At 43.1% G+C, this 22,677-nt stretch overlaps 1 protein-coding gene and 1 pseudogene across 3 annotated transcripts in view; both read right to left on the bottom strand.

Moving 5' to 3' along the window:
• Masp1 (MBL associated serine protease 1) overlaps nt 1-22,677 on the bottom strand; it is a 63,507-nt gene that overhangs the window by 28,698 nt on the left and 12,132 nt on the right. For all 3 annotated transcript variants that reach the window (XM_026389391.2, XM_026389390.2, XM_026389392.2), the window contains exons 3-6: nt 7,638-7,815; nt 5,971-6,102; nt 2,970-3,166; nt 122-269 (exon numbers count right to left, since the gene is read on the bottom strand). In XM_026389391.2, coding sequence (XP_026245176.2) covers nt 122-269; nt 2,970-3,166; nt 5,971-6,102; nt 7,638-7,815 — 655 coding nt within the window. The remainder of the gene's footprint in view (nt 1-121; nt 270-2,969; nt 3,167-5,970; nt 6,103-7,637; nt 7,816-22,677) is intronic.
• Nucleotides 3,785-4,147, bottom strand: LOC113183171 (adapter SH3BGRL pseudogene; annotated as a pseudogene).

Here is a 22,677-nt window from a genome sequence, read left to right as displayed (position 1 = left end):
GTTTCTCAGCTAAGAGTCCCATAAGGTCACCAGAGAAGTTCCAGGCCTGCATCCCCTCCCAACCACCCTCTCTGTGAATGCTGAGCACAGAGGCTCACTCAGGTGAGAGGGGAGAAGTTACCTGCAGCTCTGTATGAGAGCCTCCAGCCCCGGTTCTCCCCCGAGTTGTCACTGCGGAACAGGATCTGGACACTGTGGCTCTGGGTACTGATGGGTTCTGGGGCTTTCTCTCCACAGAAGGGTCCCAAAACTTTTGAACCAGCTTTAATCTAAGAAAGGCAAGACAGAGAAAGAGAAGAGTCACATCTGAGCAGCTGAGAGCACTGCTGCAGGCAACTCTTCTGCACTGCCTTCCAGAGTCTTCTGGAAGCCTCTGTGTGAATCCATGATTTTTTTCACTCATGGTTTGAGTGGGCCTTTCCAGTCACCAAACAGTTTCATCTCCATTCTCTCATTTTGTAATTTACAATGACCTAGGAAGTGGACAAGGTAGGTTAATAATCCTCTGCTCGAAGACAAACATGTTGTGGCTCAGAGGACATAGCCCTGTCCAGTACACAAAACAGATGAGCTCTCTGCTGCCAAAGAACTTGTAGTCGAGTAAAGAGAAACTGATAAAAAAAAAAAAAAACAATAATCAACATAACACAGGTATCTCTGCCATCATTTATATAACAGACAGTAGTATAATAGCTAGTAACTTTAAATGGGTACTCAAAGAAGGTCTCGTGATGAAATGACATTGAATCTGATGTGTAGGGTGAGTAGGAGGAGGGGGGAGCATTTTCCAGGCAGAGAAAATAGCTAGGAAAAGGCCAAGGCCAAAGGTGGGAACAAGCTTGGCAAGTGTGGAGCACAGGAAGGAAGCCATGTGGCTGGGACAGAGGGAGTGGCACGACCCGAGGTTGGAAGAGCAGGCAAGGGCCACATTGCATGGAGGAATTTATGTGTAATTCCAAGTGAAATCTTGATCCAATCTACTTTCTTTTTTTTAACTCTCAAGACTATGGGTAAATAGACTGTATAGAGCAAGGGTGAAAGCAAGAAAACCAGCTGGGGAGTTTAGCAGTTGAGCACGGGAGAGGTGATGGGGCTTGACTGGGACAGAGGCAGTGGAGAAGGAGAGAAGGTAGCAGGAAGTATTTGCTGATCCAGAGTCCCCCATTCCCAGTCCTGGGTTCTTCCTGTACATTTTTCCTTCCATCTCTGAGGACCAGGACCAGGGCCCATTAGGTAGCATTTGGTGACTTCCACAATCCTGGGTAGCATCTTCATCTTATCATGGAGAGGGGGTAAAAGTGAAGCCCCAGAAAGTGAAGTGTCTGGTTGAGGTTCCCATGCATAGCTCCTGGGAACTCTGTGTGGTAGCCAGAATTCTAAGACAATACCTTCACCCCTGGCATTACTTTGTGATTATGTTTTCTTACATGGAAAAAAAAATGTTTTTTTTTTTTTAATCCCCTAGGGGACAGTAGAAAAGGACCTGAGAACAGCTTCTAGATGCTGAGAGGAACTCTTGGCCATCAGAAAGAAGATGGGATTTCAGTCCTACAGCAGCAATGAACTTTATTCCTACAACTACAAGGATCTGTTAACAATTTAAAATGACCCTGAAAATGGGATTCTGCCCCAGAGCCTCAAGGTTCGAATCCCATCCAGTTGATACTTTGATTTCCATCTAGGGAAACCCTAATCAAAGAACCCAAGTGAATCTTCTGGGTCTTCTGGTCTACAAAACAATGTAAAAAGAATTGCTGTAAGCTTTTATGTTGGAGGCAGTTTATTACACAGCAAAGAATACTCCTGTCCTGTGTTTTCTGCTAGTCTACCTGTGGCCAAGCTGCTTCTTAGCCTCTGAATTCAAGTAGGGGATAGGACAGCCTCTAAGTTCTCAAGTTTTCTTTCATAGACTCTCAAACTTCCCCCACTGTAGACAACTTCATTCTTTTTTTGTACTGATGATTGAACTCAGGGGCACTTAACCGCATCCCCAGCCCTATTTTATTTAGAGACAGGGTCTCACTGAGTTGTTTAGTGCCTCGCTGTTGCTGAGGCTGGCTTTGAACTTGTAGCCTCCCAAGGCACTGGGATTACAGGCGTATGCCATCCTGCCCGATTGACAGCTCCATTTTTGACTCTCTCATTTTATGGCCCTTTCATCGAGGGTGCCTCTGTTCTGCCTTCCATCTGTCTTAGGCCAGCTCACTGTTCACGTAGTCTAAACAAGCACCTATTTGTATACTTGAGTAGCATCCCTTTTTCTCCCCAGCTCAGTATTTCTCCTGAGGTCAGACTCCAACATGCAGGTCCACCTGGATGTTTTGGCTGGTCCCTCTCTAAGAATAGCTGATTTGTTTCCTACATGTCTAAACAATATCTCTCCTACTATCCCAGCCAATAGCATAAATTTAGGCTACCTTTGCATCTTATCTATACTAGTAGAATCACCACAAATTCAGTGGTTATTGGCCTGTGACATTCTCTTCCCTCTTTGTTTGCCTTTTGCATAGTCTCTTCTCCCAAGCAGGACCAGCATCATAACTTATGGGTACATACAGTGCAAGATGAAAATGTGGATTCTTTGTTCAAAATATATTAAGAAGTTCAGGATAGCAACAGCAGAACTGTAACCAACTATGGGTTCTTTTTGAGTATAGAGCCTTGTGAGACATGGACAGATTGCAGGTCCATGAAACTAAGTGTACCCCCAGGGACTTTTGCTAATGCAGACTTGACTCTTGGACTGTCTATCTCAAACCACACTGATGGCCAAGGAGCTTGCTTTGGATCATGGAAGATTCTTAGACTAGATCTAATTAAGCTGGTAGATGTTATCTTAATAATGACTTTGATAAACTAGCTGCCTGGCCTTCTATCCTGAGATAAGATGAAAACAGCAGAATATCAATTTTCCCAATTCAGCCAAGATTTTCCAGCATTCCCTGGACAAACACCTTCTGCAGGCTTACCTTGATATAGTCATAAGGGCAGGGCACCTCAGGGTGGTCCTCAATGTCAAAAATGTCCTCGAATTGCAAGCTGACCATGAAACCCTCCTCCAGCTCAATGTTGTAGAGGCATTCAGAGCTCTTGGGGTAAGGGTTGGGGTAGTCAGGGCTGGTGATCAGGCCGGTCCTCTGGGTAAAGAGGTTGTCACTGCACTCCACTGTGGGAAACATAGCAGAGAACATGGCACACCAACACCACAGCAGACCCTTGTCTATGTCACTGTGATCCTTCTAGTGCCAGGAAGGAACCAGTATCCCCATTTCACTGATGGGGGGAAACTCCATGAAGGGAAGTGATTTACCCAAAGTTAGATACCTAGCAATTTGCAGTCAAAACTCAAATGCAGACGTCTCTGTCTGTCCAGAGTTATTTACCCTGTGTGATGGCACCTCTCAGCAAATTCTCTGCTACTTGTGAGGAGCAGGGAGGACTCTGATAAGGGAGAGGCTTGGGATGGAGTAGTCATGGGGTTATCTGGACCTCTTTGACCCTACTCATCTCCTTGCCCAGACTTCATTTAGGTCTCTGCTCAAACCCTTCCTTGGTCCTTATTGTAATATAGACCTCACACATACCCTCTCTCCCAGCCCTGTCCTTCCTTTATTTTGTTTTCCCCTTCACCATGATATTCACATTTTAAGGACATATTCATTTTGATTGTTTGTATGCAGGAACACCAACTAATCCATTTATTTCAACATTACGCCTATTTCTTTTGAAGCCAAGAAAATTTTGTTATTTTTTTAAAGCAATGGAGATGCATTTTTCAAAATGCTTAAAGCAGAACGCTTAAGGTTCCTGCTTGCTGCTGTGCAGCAAGGAAGCCTTCTGCTTCCTTTAAACCAGGTGGTGCCATCAAGCCTAAAAAGGCATACACTGTGTTCTTTTCTTGGGCTTCCAAAGAGTCATCCTAGTCCCCACAATTCTGGCTGTCATTGAAAATCTGAGGTGGCAGGGAGGACCCTGTGGCGGGTCCACTATTTTCAGGTGCATTTTCTCTCATCCGCTTCTGACTCTCTTCACTGGCTACAGGATCTTTTTCTGTATAGCCTATTTTGTTGGCACCAAGCACATCTTGCTGTTTCTTCTTAATCACTGTAGAGCTGAAGGAAGATGCAATATATACACGAATCACCATCCTGGGACCAGCGGCTGGCAGTTGTCTGGGCCCTGGAAAGGGCTGTGGAGCAGCTGCAGCGGTGGCTGGGATCCAGCTAGAGGCTGAACCCCAGCCCTGTCCTTCTTACTTTTTTCCTTCAGTGCTTCTCATTGCCTGACATTGTGTCACATATTCATTTGGTTTCTTTGGCCCACTAGACTGTGCGTTCCATGAGCTCAGGGATTTGACTTTGTTCTGCACTGCAGTTATTGCAACCAGGGACCTCCTTCCTGGCCTGGCCTGGCCTGGCCCTGAGTTAACCCTGCCCAGGCACCTTTGTTTACTGCTAAACTTTTGCCCTTGGCTGACCCATCCTAGAGCTGGGATGTCCTTGCTTGCTAAGCCTTTGTTCATCCTACTCATTTGCAAATGAAAAAAACTGTAGCCCAGAAAGGCGGGGCGTGACTAACTTGAAGTCCCACAGAACTTGCAGAACAAGGTTTAGATTGAGGTCTCTTAAAAGTCCCATCTGTTTTCATTTTCTACATAGGGGTAATCTCAAAATCCCCAAAGGGGACTAAAATTGGTTCTTGGTAGGAAGTCTTGCTGTTCTTATGCATAATGCATAGACATATAGTGCATAAGCAGATATACAGCATGTCTGTGGTATCAAAGAGAAAAAAGAAAAAGAAAAAGGAAAGGGCTTCTGGGTGCAGAAAATAAAGACAGATTGAGAAAACTTGCTCTACCTTCAGCCCTCCCTAGCCTCAGTATAGAGTAGATAGCTAATAAATACTTACTGAATAAGAATAGAAAACATACCCCGCCAAGAAAATGTACCTGCTGTTTTTGTCTTATACTGCTTTATTCTGATGAGTAAGTATTTGGGCTTTATTCAGAAATGAGCAGTTTTTGAAGGAGAAAGAAAAAGAGCTCCTGTCTACAGTCTCACCTCCCTCCAATGTTGCCTCACTCAAGTTCAGAGTGAGATCCCTGGGTCACACGAATCTGCTGGCAATTCCCCAAGTGCCTCAAGTTCTATCACACCTGTGAATATTTGCAGAAGCCATTCTCCCTGCATAGAATGCCCTCCCTCTCCTTATACTTTCATCTCTGCCAAGGGTCATCATCTTGGGGAAGTATTTTCCACTTCTCCAGGCCAGCTCAGGTCTGATTGAGCTGTCTACACTTCCTTCACATAAATGTAGCAAATGTTGCACTTTCGGCATCTAACCATTTGCTTATAGGACTATTGCCCCAGTAGTCTAGGGACTACTGCTGCAGAGTGGCTGAGCCCTTCCATCTCTCCATCCCTCATTCAGCTCGAGCCCACAGCATGGCTACCATGTTGATGGGAGGTGAAAACAGAGAGAGAGAAGGGGTGGAAAGTTTTCCTGCTGCCTCTGTTTTTGCCTCTATACTTCCTCCTTTTGGACTGAGTTTCTTTCTGTCATAGAGAAACTTAGAGGCTATCAAAAGCAAAGAGAAAAAGGAATTGCTGGGAGAGGCTTAGTTCATAGCTCAGAGAGAAAGGACTGGGGACCTCAGGTTTCTCCCTACCTTGGTCATGTTGTTCACCCTCTGTAGGAAAAGAGACAGGACCTATGCAGCACACATTCTGCCCTGGAAGATGTCCTAGTAGTCAAATATTTTCTCTTGTATTTCACTGAGAACAGGAACCCAGGCTTCCAGGCTGAGGGAGCATTATTTCAGTATCTCTGTTCACATGGTATCTGAAGCACACCTCTAACTTCATTGTTAATTGTCTGTACTGTGTATCTATCTTTCCCTTGAGCCTCTTCTAATTGTACGGGAAGGTGTGGCATGTCATGGCCACGTATAGAACCACCCCCAGGCCCTACCTCGGCAGGTCCTGTTGTCCGTGTGGAGGATGTAGCCAAAGCGGCAGGAGCAGTAGTAGCCGCCAATGTAGTTGTGGCAGTAGTGGTCACAGGACAGCTCCTCGTCCTCCCTCTCCTTACACTCGTCCACATCTGCAAGGAAGATAGAGCCTCAATCAGGGCATGCGTGATGATGGAGATGACCCCCAACATATACAGCACTTAGTGTGGCCTGCTCCCTGGCCACTGGGGGTTCAGGAGTTGTCTCATTTAATCATTACATAAAGCCCAGAGGTAGTTATTATCTTCATTTTACAGATGAGGAAACTCAGAAAAGTGGATCAGCTGATCCCAGACCTCAGAGACTGGGGTTCAAACCTAGGCAACTTGACTCCTGGTAGAAGAACTATCCTTTAACAGCTGTGATAATTACTGCGTGCCAGGCAGCAAGCTCAGGGCTGTTACTACCCCTGTTTTATAGATGATGAAGTAAAGCCATAGAGATCTGGGGTGGGCTGGCCGCAGAGCTTGAGTTCTTAACTTCTACTTCATGTTGTCTCTTTCTTTCTTTCTAAGCCCCTAGTATGGGTCCAATCCTGTCCTAGGCATTGAGTATAGATTTCTCCTAAAGGGACATATGAATAGCCAATAAGCTCATGAAAAGATGCTGAATATCATTAGTTGTCAGGGGAATGTGATTTAATCATAATGAGATACACTATAGAGCCAGCAGAGTGGTTAATATTAAAAAAATGACAACACCTGATGTTGGTGAAGATATCGAGCAGCCAGAACTCCCAGGCATTTGTGGACTTTTATAAAATGATGTGATGGCTTTGGAAAAGATCTGGCCATTTATTACAACACTAAGCATAGCTGCCCTATCACTCAGCAATTCTATGCCTAAATATTTACCCAATAAAAGTGAAAGTATATGCTCACAAAAAGACTTGTGCAAGAAGATTCATAGAAATTTTATTAATGGGAGCCAAAAAATGGGTAGAGCCCAGAATAATTATAGTATATTCCTATCATGGAACACTATTCTGACAGGAAAAGGAATAAATTACTAATGCATGCAGCAACATAAGTGAATCTCAAAAGCATAATGCTGAGTAAAACCATTCACCCTCAGATATATTTTCTGTATGTTCATTTATGTGAAATTTTAAAAGAAAATTAATCTGTGGCAGAAAAAAAAAACAGAATTATTTCCACTAAGGGAATTGGGAACACGGATTGACTTCGCAGGAACATGAGCCAACTTTCTGGGTTGATGCTTAAATTCAATATCTTATTGGGGGTGTGGGTTACACACAAATATAAATTTCAAAAAATTCAACAAATATATACTAAGATTTTGATTCCATTGTATGCAAATTTTGCACTAAAGAAAAAAAATTGAACAGATATAAAACTCTAGCAAAATTATATCCATGAAGGAGTATTTAGGAAGATGTGTCCTGATGTCTGCAATTACTTTGATGTATCAAAAAAGAGGAATTGATGGATAAACAGAAGATAGATGGGTAGACAGGTGATGACATTTGCTAATGCTATAAGACATGAATGGTAGAATCTGTGTCGTGAGTAAACAGGTGTTTGCTGTCTAGGAGAGGACACAGACAGCTTGCACCTGTACAGAGAACAAGAGACTGGAGGATGAGCCACCCAGTCCCCCCACTTACCCACAGCCATGTAGTGGGCATCAAAGCCTGTGAATCGCTCCTCGTTGGAGAAATCTGACCGGAAAGTGACGGACATGAAGGAACCAGGGGAGAGAACCACTTCTTGGCCAGGGGTCTGCTCTGTGTCCGTGGTCTCCCTGCCACAAAAGGTTGCCAGCACCTGGTCTTCAGTTTCTACCTTTGAGGTCAAAGTGAAAGGGAACAAGATGAGCAGCTTCACATTTAGCTTCTCTCCTGATCTCGTGGAAGAAAGAGACTAGGCAGCCTGGGAAACTCGAGGAAGGGGGATGAGGGATTCTTAGACTTGGGGAGAGAGACTACAGCTTAAGTCAATGTGGCTGTCTGATCAGTTGCATTCACATTGTTTAGTTCCACAGGGGTAGCTTGATATTTGTCATTCTTGTTGCCAGTCAAGTGGCTTAGTTACTGAAAATAACTCAATGTTAAAATTCCAAAGAGTTAGATAACCCTGCAGATGGGTTCTCTGTACAACAAGAACTTATCACATTTCCAAAGAAAAAAGACTGTATGTACGTTATAAATCAATCATTGGGCATCCAGTGTGCCTGCCGCTGAGCAGAGCATGAGATGGGGATGATGAGAGAAGAGGAAGACTGAGAGCCATGCACAGGACAGCAGTGTTCAGAGTGAAGAACGGACCCAGATAGAGCTAATGTGCAGCCTGGTAAGTGCTCTGATAGGAGCAGCAGGAGGAGGTGAAAGATCCCCACCAGGACCCCCACTACAGAAGATTAGGATTGCTCTTTATAGCTGTTTCCTCAAAGCATGCAATAGCATGTGGCACATAGCAGTTGTCCAATGAATATTTGTTCACAAGAACTAAAAGAGCAGACCTATTCTGAGAGCTATGAGAAGCCAGGGTGCCTGTGAAGACTGTAGGAAGAGAGGTACTGTAGGAAGAGAGGTACAAAGTAGATTATGGCTGATGTTGAATGCCATTAATTCTCTAAGTGGAAGATATGGAAAACTTTTGAACAGGAAGTCGTGTGATATAATAGATAGTCTTAAAAATACAGAAACTGCTTCTTGATATCATACAGAAAATGTGTGTGTGTGTGTGTGTGTGTGTGTGTGTGTGTAAGAGAGATGGAAACTTTGCATACTTGCTGATAGAATTCCCTGCTTTGGAAGAGCTAAAGGCTCTGCTTGAGCTCAGAAAGTGAAGCAGGAATTCTACATTGGTTGCCTAAAGCCGATTTTGTGTGTCTGGTTTGGGAAGCACAGAGTAGAAGCTATGAATACTTGAATACTTGACCTACTCTATCATCTTACACCTAACTCAATTTTTTAAAGCTTGCATTTGTGTTTGGGATCTCTGGGCTGATATTTTAGACAAGATACAGGCAAAAATCTTCCCAGGAATGATTGCTTCTGTCTTTCAAAGTCACTGAAAGAAAGTTCACAAAGGCTGTCCATCTCTGCTAGCTTCCAATAAATTTGTTGTTTTGTTCATTAGCTTAGTATGCCAGAAGTATCTTGACATTTGACACTTCTGTTTTGAAACTAATGGTTTATTTATTTAAAATAAGAAGGAGTTTTAAAGAAAAACAATTTGCCCTGGCAACAAAACACAAGGACAATTAATCACTAAAGCTGGGAATTGAAATGTAAACAGAAAATGAGATCATGGCTTTGCTATTTTTTCTCTGCTGATACCAGTGAACTCACACCAGTCTTCTTATGCAGAATGTGCCCTTCTTCACACAGCTGAAAATTCACTTCCTTGACTGTCCCAGATGCTATATTATTTTGGTTAACTGGTTAAAAGTTCACCTAACTGTAATTTTTTAAAACGATTTTCTTTTAGGTACAATATTTCTTTTTAAAAAGTGCTTTATCTGGGTGCGGTGGCACATGCCTGTAATCCCAGAGGCTCAGGAGGCTGAGACAGGAGGATCAGAAGTTCAAAGCCAGCCTCAGCAATAGCAAGGCACTAAGCAACTCAGTGAGACCCTGTCTCTAAATAAAATATAAAATAGGGCTGGGGATGTGGCTCGGTGGTCAAGTGCCCTGAGTTCAATCCCCAGTACCCAGCACCCTAAAAAACAAAAGTGCTTTATACAAAGCCCTGTTTGAAGTGAAGCCTGTAACTCTTTCTTAATAATCCATGGACATTTTTATGTACCTTAACTATCACATTCAAAGAAGACCGTTGGGGATGCTGAATTATGTCATTCTTTCCATGCATGAAATTACTGCCGAACAACAAGCCTTTATAATTCTTACATCTTCTTTATGTATTATTCCATTTCCTGTCTTTTTATTTTTAATATGTTATGAGTTAGAAACCACTTGAGTTGTTCTTCTTGGAACTTCATGAAAAGGAGACTACATAAATAGAAAGTGAGGGCTTGGGAAAGGGATTCTTCTATGCATAACTGCATGAATCATGTGCTTCTATCTTGGTGACCTCAGTTTTGGAGTAATGTAAGTTGCATGAACCTGGTAAATGGAGGTCTTACGTCCTATTCCTAATTCTACCATAGACTACTATATTATCATCCCATCCTTAGCTCTAGTTATCCACCTGTAAGTCAGGAGTTGGAACTTGCTAAACTCTAGATTCCCTTCCAAGTTGGATATATTAGCATTCTTACAAATCGTCTTTGTTTTATATTAAATCAACCAACAATGAGCAAGAGTTTCAACATAGATCGCTGCTGCTTATGAATGAATTTAAGCTTATTTATGATTTATATTTATGTGTTATGGTTTAGATAATAGGTGTCCCCTGCAAAGCTCATGTGTGATACAAGGCAAGAAGATTTAGAGGAGAAATGATTGGTTTATGAGAGCCTTAACCTAATCAATGCATTAATCCTCTGATAGAGATTACTGGGTATAACTGTAGGCAGGTAAGGTGTGGCTGGAGGAGGGTCACTGGGAGCTTGCTTTTGGGTATACATTTTGTAACTGGAGAGTGGAATCTCTCTCTCTCTCTGCTTTCTGATCATCATGTGAGCTCATTCCCTTCACTCTTTCACCATGATGTTCTGCCTCATTTTGAGCCCCAAGAAATGGAGGTGTCTGTCTATGAGCCAAGACCTCTGAAACCGTGAGCCCCTCAAATAAATTATTCCTCCTCTAATTGTTCTTACCAAGTCTTTTAGTCACAGCAGTGAAACAGCTGACTAATAGACAATGTAATATAAAATTGATTATCAAAGCATAGTCATGCCTTGAGCATTAATAATTCCAGCCACAGCAACTTCTTTCCTCTAACCCGGCATCCCCAAGTAGTGCCTAGAGCATGGACACTTTCAAGTGAAACCTACCAGAGGTTATTTAAATCAAATAGAGACCTACTGAGGGTCTGTGATAAATATCTGTCCTCCTCTTAACTTCTGGAATTACGGACTTTTTCATGATGACAGATAAACACACTGCCTGCAGAGCCAAACTATTCCAGAGGACAAGGAAGCATGTCCCCGCTGAGAGCCATGACAAAAATGAGTCATACAAACTTGAGAAGCAGAGGAGAAAGACAGTAGCCTAGGGCCATAGGAATTCAATCTGAAGCCCAGAATAGAGTGCTGGGATATCAGGGCTGGCATGGATCTTGAAGAGTTATTTCAATCTCCCTTCTTCTAGAGGAAACTGAAGTTCAGAAATGGCAGAGTGACTTACACAAAGGTAAACAGATAACCTGAGCATTTTCTGATGTCAATTTTGCTTTTGGAACTGTTTTTAGACTGGGGAAAGGAGCCACAAACCCAAAGAGTACATGACAAAAGGCACAGACACTTGACCAAACAATTTTCCTGGCTCAAGAGCCTCTCGAAACCTTATCTTGGGTGCATGGATTGTCTCCCAAAGAGGATGTGGCTCAGTGACAGCCTTAACCTAAACAGAAGGGTCACTGGCCCTGGTTAATATTTGCATGTCCTGCTATGAATTATAAAGTTCTACAAAGATCATTTGTCTCTGAGTAGGGATGAAGGACTGAGCCCTGACTTCTGTTTGGATTCTCCCATCTCTGAGGTTATCATATCAACATGGAGGGAACATATCTATTGAAGACGTACATTTATAACAATAGAGAACCATGTGGCTGAGGATCACAGACACCCTTTCTATTTCTTCTTGTGGGCAACTGCATCCTTGCAGACTATAATTATTGAGGGCACCAGTATGTGGTTGTATGTAGTGAATTTGTTTTCTTTTAGCTCCATTTGACAAATATTTAGGTACCAAGTTCTTTCTGAACTATCATGTGGAGGATGTAAAAAATTACTTTTTATTAAAAAAAATCACTTATAAAGCATGAGCTTTATAAGCATATCCCCTGCCTCTGGGAATGTGACATTTTTGTAGGAAAATAAGATAAGTACTCAAATGTGTATATTAGAGTATTATTGGTAAATAGTAACTATAATGATAGATGGGAAGGCTCAGGGGCTTAAAGGGAAAAACTGCATCCAGATGAAGGGGATCAGAAAACACATAGAGGCTGAGGATGTTGCTTAGTGATTGTTGTGTTTTTCTAGCACATGCAAAGCCCTGGGTTTGATCCCCAGCACCACCAAAACCAAAATCAGACAAAACAAAACATACATACATACACACACACACACACACACACACACACACATACACACACACACTTTGGGGAAAAAAAAAGTCCTCTGAGCTAAGGAATAGCAGGTGAGTACGATTTATCAGGTAGGAAGAGTCGGTGGAGGATTGGAGTGGTGGGGAGAACAGAGGGAATAGTGAAGCCTTGGGGTACCCAGAGTCTCCACTATGTTCCATTGTCCCCTGCTCCAAACACCTGGTATAGGAGAGGGGATCTGTTGAAGGTAGAGAGCCGGGAAGCAGATCTCAGGATGAGAAGGCAGAGTCTTTGTTTTCCATGAGATATCTCAAACACAAAGTTCCCAGGCAAAACTGAGGCAAGGCAGCAGAAAGCAATTATTTTATTGACAATTTAGTTAATCTTTGAATTACATGCTCCAGAATTTCCTTCCCTGTATGTTTTCAGGTTAGAGCTGGCATAAAGAGGAATTTGTGCAAGTTTGAAAAGCAATAGCCATTATTCTGTAAAGGTTGTTTGGACAGATGCAGTTGTGACAATAAGTTTTAACTTCTTCACATTCCTTTACTCGGCATCCCATGCTTCCTTTCAACCATTGGCTCTGATGACCAAGAGTGGCCCATGTCTATCTACCACCAGGTGCTTGCTTGTCATTCCACTGAGGCTTTTTGGAGCTCAAAGCTTTCAGGCACCTGTTTTCATGAGCTTTGCAGTCACAGTACCACTTTGGTCCAAAAGACTTGACTTACCAGATTTCTTTGCAGATGCCAACACCTTCACCCATGGCAAAGTCTACAAGAACCAGTGGGTGACCTTTTCTGTGGTTCTCTAACTTCTCATCACCAATGATTAATTCCTCAGTTCTTTCTATGATTACATGAGCTGTAATGCTCACAAGTGTCTCAAAATATGCATAGAGGCTTTGCTTTTGTGATTGAACATGGACTGATAGAGTTATTGGTGTCAGGAGTAGAATGCTTGCTGTAGCTACACAAAAAAACTAGAAAATGTGGCCTTGGTTTTGGAATTGGCTAACAAGTGAGTGCTAGAACATAGGTGAGGATTCTACTATAGAAATCTTGAAAAACAGCTACCTGAACTCTGTAGTGGTGACACATTTGGCAATTGTGTTTGGGTAATGAAAAAGGTAGAAAAATGTACACAGTGAACTTATGGATCTGGCTAAGAAGACCTCTAGTGAGAATCTTGAAAGTATATCCTGCAATTCTATCCTGTATGGCAAGGTCTTTGGGAAGAAGTAAGACTTTAGCATGTAAGAATAACATAGGGGACAGACAGGCCCAGGACTGGCTGGCTGGGTTGGAAAATGGCAAAACATTTCAGAAAGCATGAAGAGATTCAGGGTAAATATCATGTCATGTGTGTGGCTATAATAACTGTAGGTTAAGATCTAAAAGATTTAAGCCAGTAACTTGTACTCTGTATCTGCTAGACTAAAAGGCACCTAAGGATCTTAAGGACTTTGACATGCTCAGCAAAGTAGAGAAGATATTTTGAAAAGAACACTGAATGTGTACGTGTGTGTGTGTGTGTGTGTGTGTGTGTGTGTGTGTGTGTGTGATTTTAAGGTAGACATGTCAACCTGGACTAGAAATGACTGAGACATTTCAAAATGAGAAGATATCTCTGGGCCCAGAAAGAGGCGTTGGTTGCAAACATGACCCATTTCTTGTGGAAAGGGAAGAATGTCTCAGAAGGTAAAGCTAAAAAGAGAGAGGCAGAGTCAAGACAATCAGGAAGCACAGATAGCAATGAACTGGGAACCATTCCCAAGAAGCAGAACTAGGCTCTAAAGAACATTCCTAGTATCTGGAGTAGGCATTGTGTACCTGGCTGAATTTCAGAATTACTATGGGGCAGTAATTATTACATAACTCCCATTTCTCCCATTTTTTAAATGGGAATTCTATTGTGGCAATCTTATTTTTGACTCACCAAATCAAGAAAATATTGAGTACATGGAGGAGAAATAACTTTCCTTTTGGGAAAAGGAGTTGTACCAAAGAATCTATATCCTTGGTGGTTCATCTGCTTGTAAACCTGATATAGATCATGAGGTCCCAGACTTCAAGCCTGACTCTAAATGCAATGCAAAGAGAGGGCAAGGGTATATATGGCACATAAAGAGGACATGAATTATTTTGCTTGCAAAAAAAAATATCCACAATAATTCCTTCCATTCTTATACACAGTCCATTTTGCAATGTAACTTTGTAGAAGTGGTATGGGACTTTCAAATTCTGGATTCAAGGAGCCTTGTAGTTATTGATAAAAATTCTTTGCCTGTCCAAACTTTAGTCAAGCTTCTGAACTTTCTCCTAGGCTCATCTGCATACTACCTTATGAAGTCCAGTATTAGAAAGGAACCATGATAAATCAGTTTATTAAGAACCCACCCTGATATGTTCAACCCTAGATATCTAACTGTACTCCTCATCCTCCACCATCACCCTGATGATACCTGATCACCCTAGCCTTTCTTAAGCAAGAATTGTATTAGGTCAGTTTTTCCAGACTCCCCCTTAACTCTGATGTTTCCTCCCAGTACTTTGCCATTCACTGCCTTTCTGCTCCTTGGCTATAGATTTCCACTTGCCCATGCTGTATTGATACTTGAGCATAACCTCCCCTGTACTCCTACAAAATCCTATTGTTGTGGTCCCTGTACTTACCATGTTGGTCCTAAATAACATTTGCCTTATTGTTCTTTGACAAGTATCACTTTTTTCCTTAACACTTTTTCACATGTATCCTGAGGTTGGTGTGACGGAGTCACAGGAAGCCTACTGGAGAACCAAAGGCTACACAGGGCACAGATGAGTTGTCCAGTGGAGATATCTAGGCCAACCAGCTGACATTCACCAGAAGCTACCAGATGGGAAAGTGAGACCATCCTGGACCTTTGTGCTTTAGTGAAGCTCTTAACAACTGCATGAAAGACCTTGGGCAAATCCAAAAGAAGGACCATCCCACTAAGCCAGATCAAAATGCTGACCACAGAATTAAAAGTATATGAAATGGATGTTGTTTGACTACCATGGATTTGAGTGGTTTATTGCACAGTTATAAATAACTTTCATGGGGGAGTAAGGAAGTGATTTGGGACAGTCAGTAAGATTGACATTTGTGAGTAGAAATTAGAGTATCATAATATAGTGGATTCTCAGGGCCTTGAAAATCATCAGGTCTTCATGTTTGCTACATCCTTACCAAACATCATACCACCTTATTACTATCAGCTGCAAAGTTAAGAAGTTTAGTACCTCCCAGTATAGATCAAGACATTTTGGATCATACTTGCCTTGGAAACTTGGTCTCAAACCTTGGTCTCAAACCTGGGGATGTAAGCTAGGGGAATATATTCCAAACATGGAAAAAACTTTCATGAACAAAGATGAAATAATCAAAAATATATAATAGAAAATGAGAAACAAGATGAATATCCAATTCTAGAGGCATCAATTGGCATTCTTTTAGCAAACGTCAAGCAGCCATTAATTATCACATTACTAGAGAATTTATGATGATCTAGAAATACTCTCACTATGTGATTCTTGCTAAGTGAAAAAACAAAATAAAATTGTATATGTTGATAGCATGCATCAAAAGTAAAATGTGAAAGGAATGTATGCAAACTGTCAACAATGGCTAGTGGAACTGTAGATTATTCTTTTTCCTTTGTTTTCCCACTTGGGCCCAAGGATGCTTCCTCTGTCTTCTTCCAAATGGTATAAAATTAGTCAATTCTGGTCAACAAACCAAAGGAACACACAGGAGGGCAACTAACCCAGACTGGAAATTCAGGGTCCCTCATCTTCTGTCCTCCTTACCTTGTGGGAAATGGTGTGCAGGACAGCTCTTATCACTGTTACCTCCTTTCATTTTTTCCTACCCATTTGGTCCCAACAGAGTTGAATAGCAGGCGGAAACCTTTTATTTGTAAACAATAAAACATTGATAATACAATCAAGAAGCTCAGAATAATTAAAATTCCCGTTTGGCAATGTATGGCCAGACTAGGAGGCCTCATGCTACGGGGCAGATTTTATGATTGTGATCCAAGAGCAAGTGAGTGGTTGGGTACAAGTGGATGGATGATGTGTTAATTAGCTTTCTGCCTCTGTGACAAAAATGTCAGATAAAAATAACTTAAAGGAGGAAAGGTTCCTTTTGGCTCATCATTTCAGAGGTTTCAGTCCATTGTCAGCTGGCTCCTTTACTTTGTGCCTGAGGTGAGGCAGAACATCATGGCAGAATGGGTGGCAGAGCAAAGCTGCTCAGCACACGGGAGCCAGGAAGCAGAGAGAAAGAGCGGGAAGAAGGGATCAGCACATATCCCCAGTTGCCTCCTTCCTCCAAGTAGGTCCCACTGCCTGCATTTTCTACCACCTGCCAATGGATTAATCCATTAATGAGGTCAGATCCCCACCTCTGAACATGGCTGTCTTGGGAACCACACTTTCAAGTATTCAGGGTGTACTTTATATCCAAACCACTGCAGATTAGGAAAGAAAAAATAATTTCTTAGTCTGGAGATCATGAAGACTTTGGGAAGTCTTCATGGGAAGTCTCTGGGAAGGGTGGGGTGAGAGAGAGGATAGACAGACAGACAGACAGACACACACACACACACACAGGACTGATATTGGATACTTAAGAAAGTTTGCAATGAGAACACTGCTGCTGCCTTTTGCTTTGCTTTGTTACACAAGAGGGTGAGTGCAACTGTGAATTGCTTTTAATTTTTAAAGTTTTCTACTTCTTAGGCTGTAGCCCCTTATTGATACTGGATCATGTGGTACCCTGTTTTCATATGGGTTGCCCACGATCTTCACCAACTATTAGAGGTTGGAAAAGCACTTATACTCTCTGTCACAGAGAGAATTGTGTCTTCCAAAAGATGTTGAAGTCTAATCCTGGTGTCTCTGAATGTGAACTTTATGGAAGTTTCCTTCTGAGGACATAATCTAGCCAAGATGACACCACATAGAGGCAGGGTGGGCCTTGACCCAATGACTGGTGTCCCTACAAAAAAGACAAAAATTGCCACATAGAAACACATAGAGGGAAATTCAGTCATGCAAAGACAGAGGCAGAGATTGGAGTTTGGCTGCCATGAGCTAAGAAATGCCAAGGACGGCCTACAACCTGCAGAAAGCCAGACGAGGCAAGAATTTTCCCCTAGTACCTTCAGAGAGAACAGGGCCCTGCTGACACCCTGATCCCAAAGTTCCAGCCTCTAGAACTACATAATAATAAGTTCTTGCTGTTTTAAGACACTTGGATTGTGGTGGTTATGGTTGTTAAGAAAATAGTATACTTTGTATATAGATTTTCTCAAATAGTGAATATAGTGGAATTTGTGTCATGGGACTGTTGTGCATATGTCATGCATTAGTACATGTGAAATGCTGGAATGTAGTTAGCACTCAGAAAATCAGTATGAAAAGGACTGCTGAGATCCAGCCACAGGAAGGACCCACTCTGGGCTCCCAGCTAGTGGGGCCTGGATAACTTTGTGTGTCTCATTTAGAGATCCTAAATCTTCCTGGATGTACCACTTTCTAGATTTCACTTCCTCATTACTAATCTTACTGAAGCCATCAGCACTGGAAGGGAACGTAGAGAAACCTCCCAGTCAGCCTCCTCATGTGGCAGATGGCTCTTTAGGTCTGCTTGACTCCTTGCACTTTGCAAATCTTCCCAATGATTCCGGGAATGGATGGCAAGGGAAAGTATTTTTTTGTATAAGAGATGACCAGAGTAATGAAGAGATCTCTGAAGGCTTTTGTCCACAGAAGGCTAGTTTAGTATTTAGGAATCTCTCTCTTTAATTTCCTGTGCTTTCAATAATTTTTCTAGATGTGTGAATGTAGACTAATAGTAGCCCTGGGCACAGGACTCCTGCTCACAGATGAATACTCTGTTTTCCTGAGCTTACTTTCCCTAAAAGTCCACCAGGGGATCCTAGGAATTGAGGCCAAAGATTGATTGGCTCAACCTTGCTATTTGCCAGGTAGCCTCAAATTTCAGTTATAGAGCATAGGTAGGAGGAAATTTAAAGTATCAGATACCAGGCAAGTATCTGGGTCTAGGAAAAAAAAAAGATGTACCTGATATGTGTTGGGGTTTTCTTGCAGAGGGGAGGGGTGCCTGGGAATGAACCAGAGGGCACTGATGACTGAGCCACAATCCCCAGCCTGTTTTTTGTATTTTACTTTGAGACAGGGTCTCACTAAGTTGCTTAGGGCCTTGCTAAACTGTGGAGACTTGTTTTGAACCTGCAATCCTCCTGCCTCAGCCTCCCAAACTGCTGGGATTATAATGTGCACCACCACACCTGGCTGTATGTTGTTTGTTGAGCTACATTTCAGAGGCTCTTGAAAGCCATGTAAGTGAAACTAACAGATCTGAGACTGCAGTTGAGCTTAGATAAGAGGTGCTGGCTGTTGAAGCTGCAATCCTGGCCCAAGTCATTTGATCACAATGAATAAATAATAATAATGATGATGGATGCTCATAATATCATAATGCCTCCTTCTTTCTAGTTAATGGAACATTTTCACCTTCACTATTTTATTTGCTCCTAATAACAATCATATAATAAATGCACTCCAAGCAAACATTGTAATTCTGAGCCCAGAGAGGTGATGTGACTTCTCCAAGGCCACAAAGCCTGGGAGAAAAACCCCACATATCATGACTCCCAGATCTGATTCAATAGTTGGAATCAAACTACAGAAGATCAGAGCTGCAAAGGGCACTCAAGGCCTTCAAATCTATACCATTCCTTGGTGGAGAAACTAAGACTCATTCAAAGTCACATGGCAGAGCCAAGACGAGGGCCCAGTTGTACTGCTCTTTCCAGGACATTGTTCTTATTTGGTATTTGTTAATCAGAGTAAAAGCCCCCCAATAGAGCTGGGTGAGCCCCTAAGAAGGTATTGTGTACATGCACAAGCGAGACACCATAAAGAATGAGAGGGCCTGAGAAAGAGCTCACGCAGGTCCTGAGAGTCCAGGATTCCCACTGCTGCCAGGAAACATGGCTCACTCTCAGGGAGGGCTGGACAGAAAAGGGCAGCAGGGGCAGCGAGAGAAGAAAGAGCTGGTAGGGAGGGGTCCTGCCCAGAGCCTGGGAAGCGGGCATCCCGCAGGTGGGAAACCAGTGGTGCCCACCGTCTCAGCGGGAGTAGGGATACAGAGGGGCTGGGCGGGGAAGAGTCTGGGAACTGTGACTGGGAAGGAGGGCCAAGGAGGATTTACACTCTCTTCAGCTGGTGAATGGCTCAGACTCCTCCATCCCACCCCTTCGGGGACTTCAGAGCCACTGGCTCATTCACATGCAAATCTCTTGGGCAACTCTGAGGCTGACAGGAAAATAGCTCTGAACAAAGGGTTGCTGTGTTCCTCTGCGGTGGAGGCTGCCGGGCTCAAGGTATGTCACAGTCTCGGGACTCGGTGGAGGCAGTGATAAGGCCAGTGCTGGGCACAGAAGGGACCTGCCACGGGTGGAGCAGCGTCCGGCAGCAGTTTCATTGCACAGAAATTCTTCAAGGGCACTGCAATCCGGACCAAAGGACCCTGGGTTCTGGTCGCAGCTCTGCCACTGGGATGTCACTTCCACCTCCCCAGACAGTAGTATGTGAGAGCTGGGAGCTCCTCAATTAAAGAGCCCACTGTCAACTTTTGGGGGATTTTGCTACCCTTAAAACTTATACTTAAATCAACTGTATGAGAAACAAATAAATTATATGGAAATTCATGACTTCCTGATTATTTTACTGTTGCTCTGTGATCCACATTCTTGAGGTAATTAATGTGTATTGTATCAGGATGGCAAATGGTGTGGCAAGGTACAAGGTACACTTTTCTCCTCCCCTTCTCCCCTGCCCCAGTGTGACTGCTATTCATTTATAGGTAGACACCTCACCATCTCCAGGCATGGGTTTTCTCAGATATAAAAGGTGGGCATTAATGCTGTCCTCTAAGAGTCACGAGGTCAAAGGAGACTCAGGGATGGAAGCAGCTTATGAATTCCATCATTACCTGGCAGCATTTTGCAGACCCCATTCCCTGCCTCTTCCCTACCTCCCACCTGTGCCTGTTGATCTTCAACCCTCACTCTACCCTCCAGACACTACCATCCTGGTGTTCTTCAAACACATCAGGTTCTTTCCCACCTGAGGGCCTATCCCCTCTTGTTGGAATGCTTTTTCTCTAGAAAGCACATGGCTGACTTCCTCCCCTCCTTCAAGTCATGACTTAAAGGTCACCTCCTGGAGGCCTAGTCTGCCTACCATATTAAAATCATAAAACCCTCCTAAGCCTATGCAGACCTCTTTATCTGCTCGATTTCATTTCTTTGCCTATCAACTTAGTCATCACTACATGATTCGCTTGTGAGTTTGTTTAGTGTGCAACCCCTCCCTGGCAGGGATCTCTGTCCTAATTGCTGTTGTATTCTATGCCCTAATAAATTGTAGGTTACTCAATAAATACATGTTGAATCAATAAAAACCTCTCTTTCCCTATCTTTTGGCTCCAAAAGGTAAATCCAGGCTCTGTTTTTTACTGAGATGTTTCCAGGAGTGTTCTTTGTGAGCACAAGCACACGCATGTGTGCCTCTGTGCCCCCCTCCCCCCAGAGCACTCTTCCCATACTGGCACTCCACACTCACTGCATTCCCTGGCCCAGCTTGGGCCCCTTCCCTCTGTTTTGCAGCACCCAAGATCTCCTGCTGTTCACACTTCCTGCATAAAAAGTGCTTTTTTCACACTTTCAGGAAGCTCATTTTCACTTCCTGATTCTTCTGAATCAGCTGGAATTGGTGTTTGGGACCTGGTGTCATTGAAGGGGAGAATCCTGCTGGGGAGTACAATTGAAATTCATGAGAAACTTTCATCTATTTCTCATTTCCTTCTGGGGCCAAGGCCTCCTGTCCACTCCCAGAGAATTAACAGAGCTGCTGCTGTGGCTGGGGTCAGTGCAGTTCTAAGTAAACAGAGGACTGCACAGAATTAGGATCCTATTCAGAGGATTTATCTCTCAACTATACAGCAGATTGCAGACTGACGGATATGGCCCAGGGAAGGGGCAATGCACTGAGAGTCACTAGCCAGCAGAATTGGAAGGGCTTACAGAGGTTACTTAATCCAATTCTCTCACTGGGGAAACTGAGGCCCAGAATGGACCTGGGACTTTCCTAAGGTCTCCGCAGGAGACAGTGACTGATTTCCAGGCCAGAGTCCTTTGCTTCACATACAGAATGTCTTTTCCTGTCCTTCCCCAGGATTGTGCTTGCTACTGGAGAAAACACAGACATGGGCCTTGAACTCATGGGGCTGCAGTCCAGTGGGGTTGACCTTGAGCCCAGATAAATAGACCAGTTTCCCATTCTTTGTAGCTCAGATTCCATTCGTTATTATTATTTTTCTTTTGTAAAGTGTTTTTTTTTTTTTCTCCCTTAAAGTCAGAATAAAGGAAAGTCCTCTAACAAAATCTAGACATCATTGGGACCCTTAAGAACCCTCAAGGTCCTTTTGTAAACATTACTAAATCACTATGGCAGGCACTGTTGTCTTAGACATAATGCCTGGCCAGGAAACCTAGCAAGATCCTTTCCAGAATACAACCTGCCTAAGAAAGACCCTTAGAGAGACAGAACCATGACTTGGGAGTATGAGCACCAGGGATGGAGATCTGGCTTTTCTGTATAAACCTGGACAAATCAATTTGTACCCCCATTTCCATTTCTGGAAGTTAAGCATGATAATCCCTGGTCTCCCTATCCCATGAGAATCGAATGAGGTGACTGACTAGAAACTGCCATACAACTTGTGAGGCTACAAGGTAAACACACAGGACAAATGAACAGCCTCCTGTGTTCCAGCAATTCTTTCAAAGGGCACTTCCATGAATTGATTGGAAGCATCCTGTACTGCTAGTTGGTGGGAGAGTTGGAACAGAGGAGAAAGATGATGTTCATCAAGCACCTAGGGATGCCAGGCAGGCACTTCATTGCTCACACCACCACCATCACTGCCAGTACAATCACATTTATTGAGCTAACAGCATATGTGTCAGGCATATGTGATTCAAGCTCTTACCTCATTGGCCATTCACAATTAGCCCACAAGAGGGGAATCATGATTATCTCCATTTTACAGATGGGGAAAGGGAACCAGAGGGAGGTGAAGCATCAGCCCCAGGCAGATGTAGGACCTGTTCCTGGTTCTGACTGTCTTTAAATCCTGGGCCCAAACCATGGAGCGCCACTGTCTTTCTCAGTGTTGATTCCACCTACAGCCATCATTTTTATTTACGCCCTCTCATAATCTGTGAGAAACATGCTGTATCCACTGTGAACTTTTTTCCTACTGATGACAAAACTCATGCTCAGGAAGATGGAGAAGCTTGGCCAAAGGGATCTTCACTCCTTAGTGGCAGAGGCAGAATTTTGC

Source organism: Urocitellus parryii, chromosome 2 (genome assembly GCF_045843805.1).
Source record: "Urocitellus parryii isolate mUroPar1 chromosome 2, mUroPar1.hap1, whole genome shotgun sequence".
Taxonomy (NCBI): Eukaryota; Metazoa; Chordata; class Mammalia; order Rodentia; family Sciuridae; genus Urocitellus; species Urocitellus parryii.
This window is presented reverse-complemented; position numbering and strand designations above follow the sequence as displayed.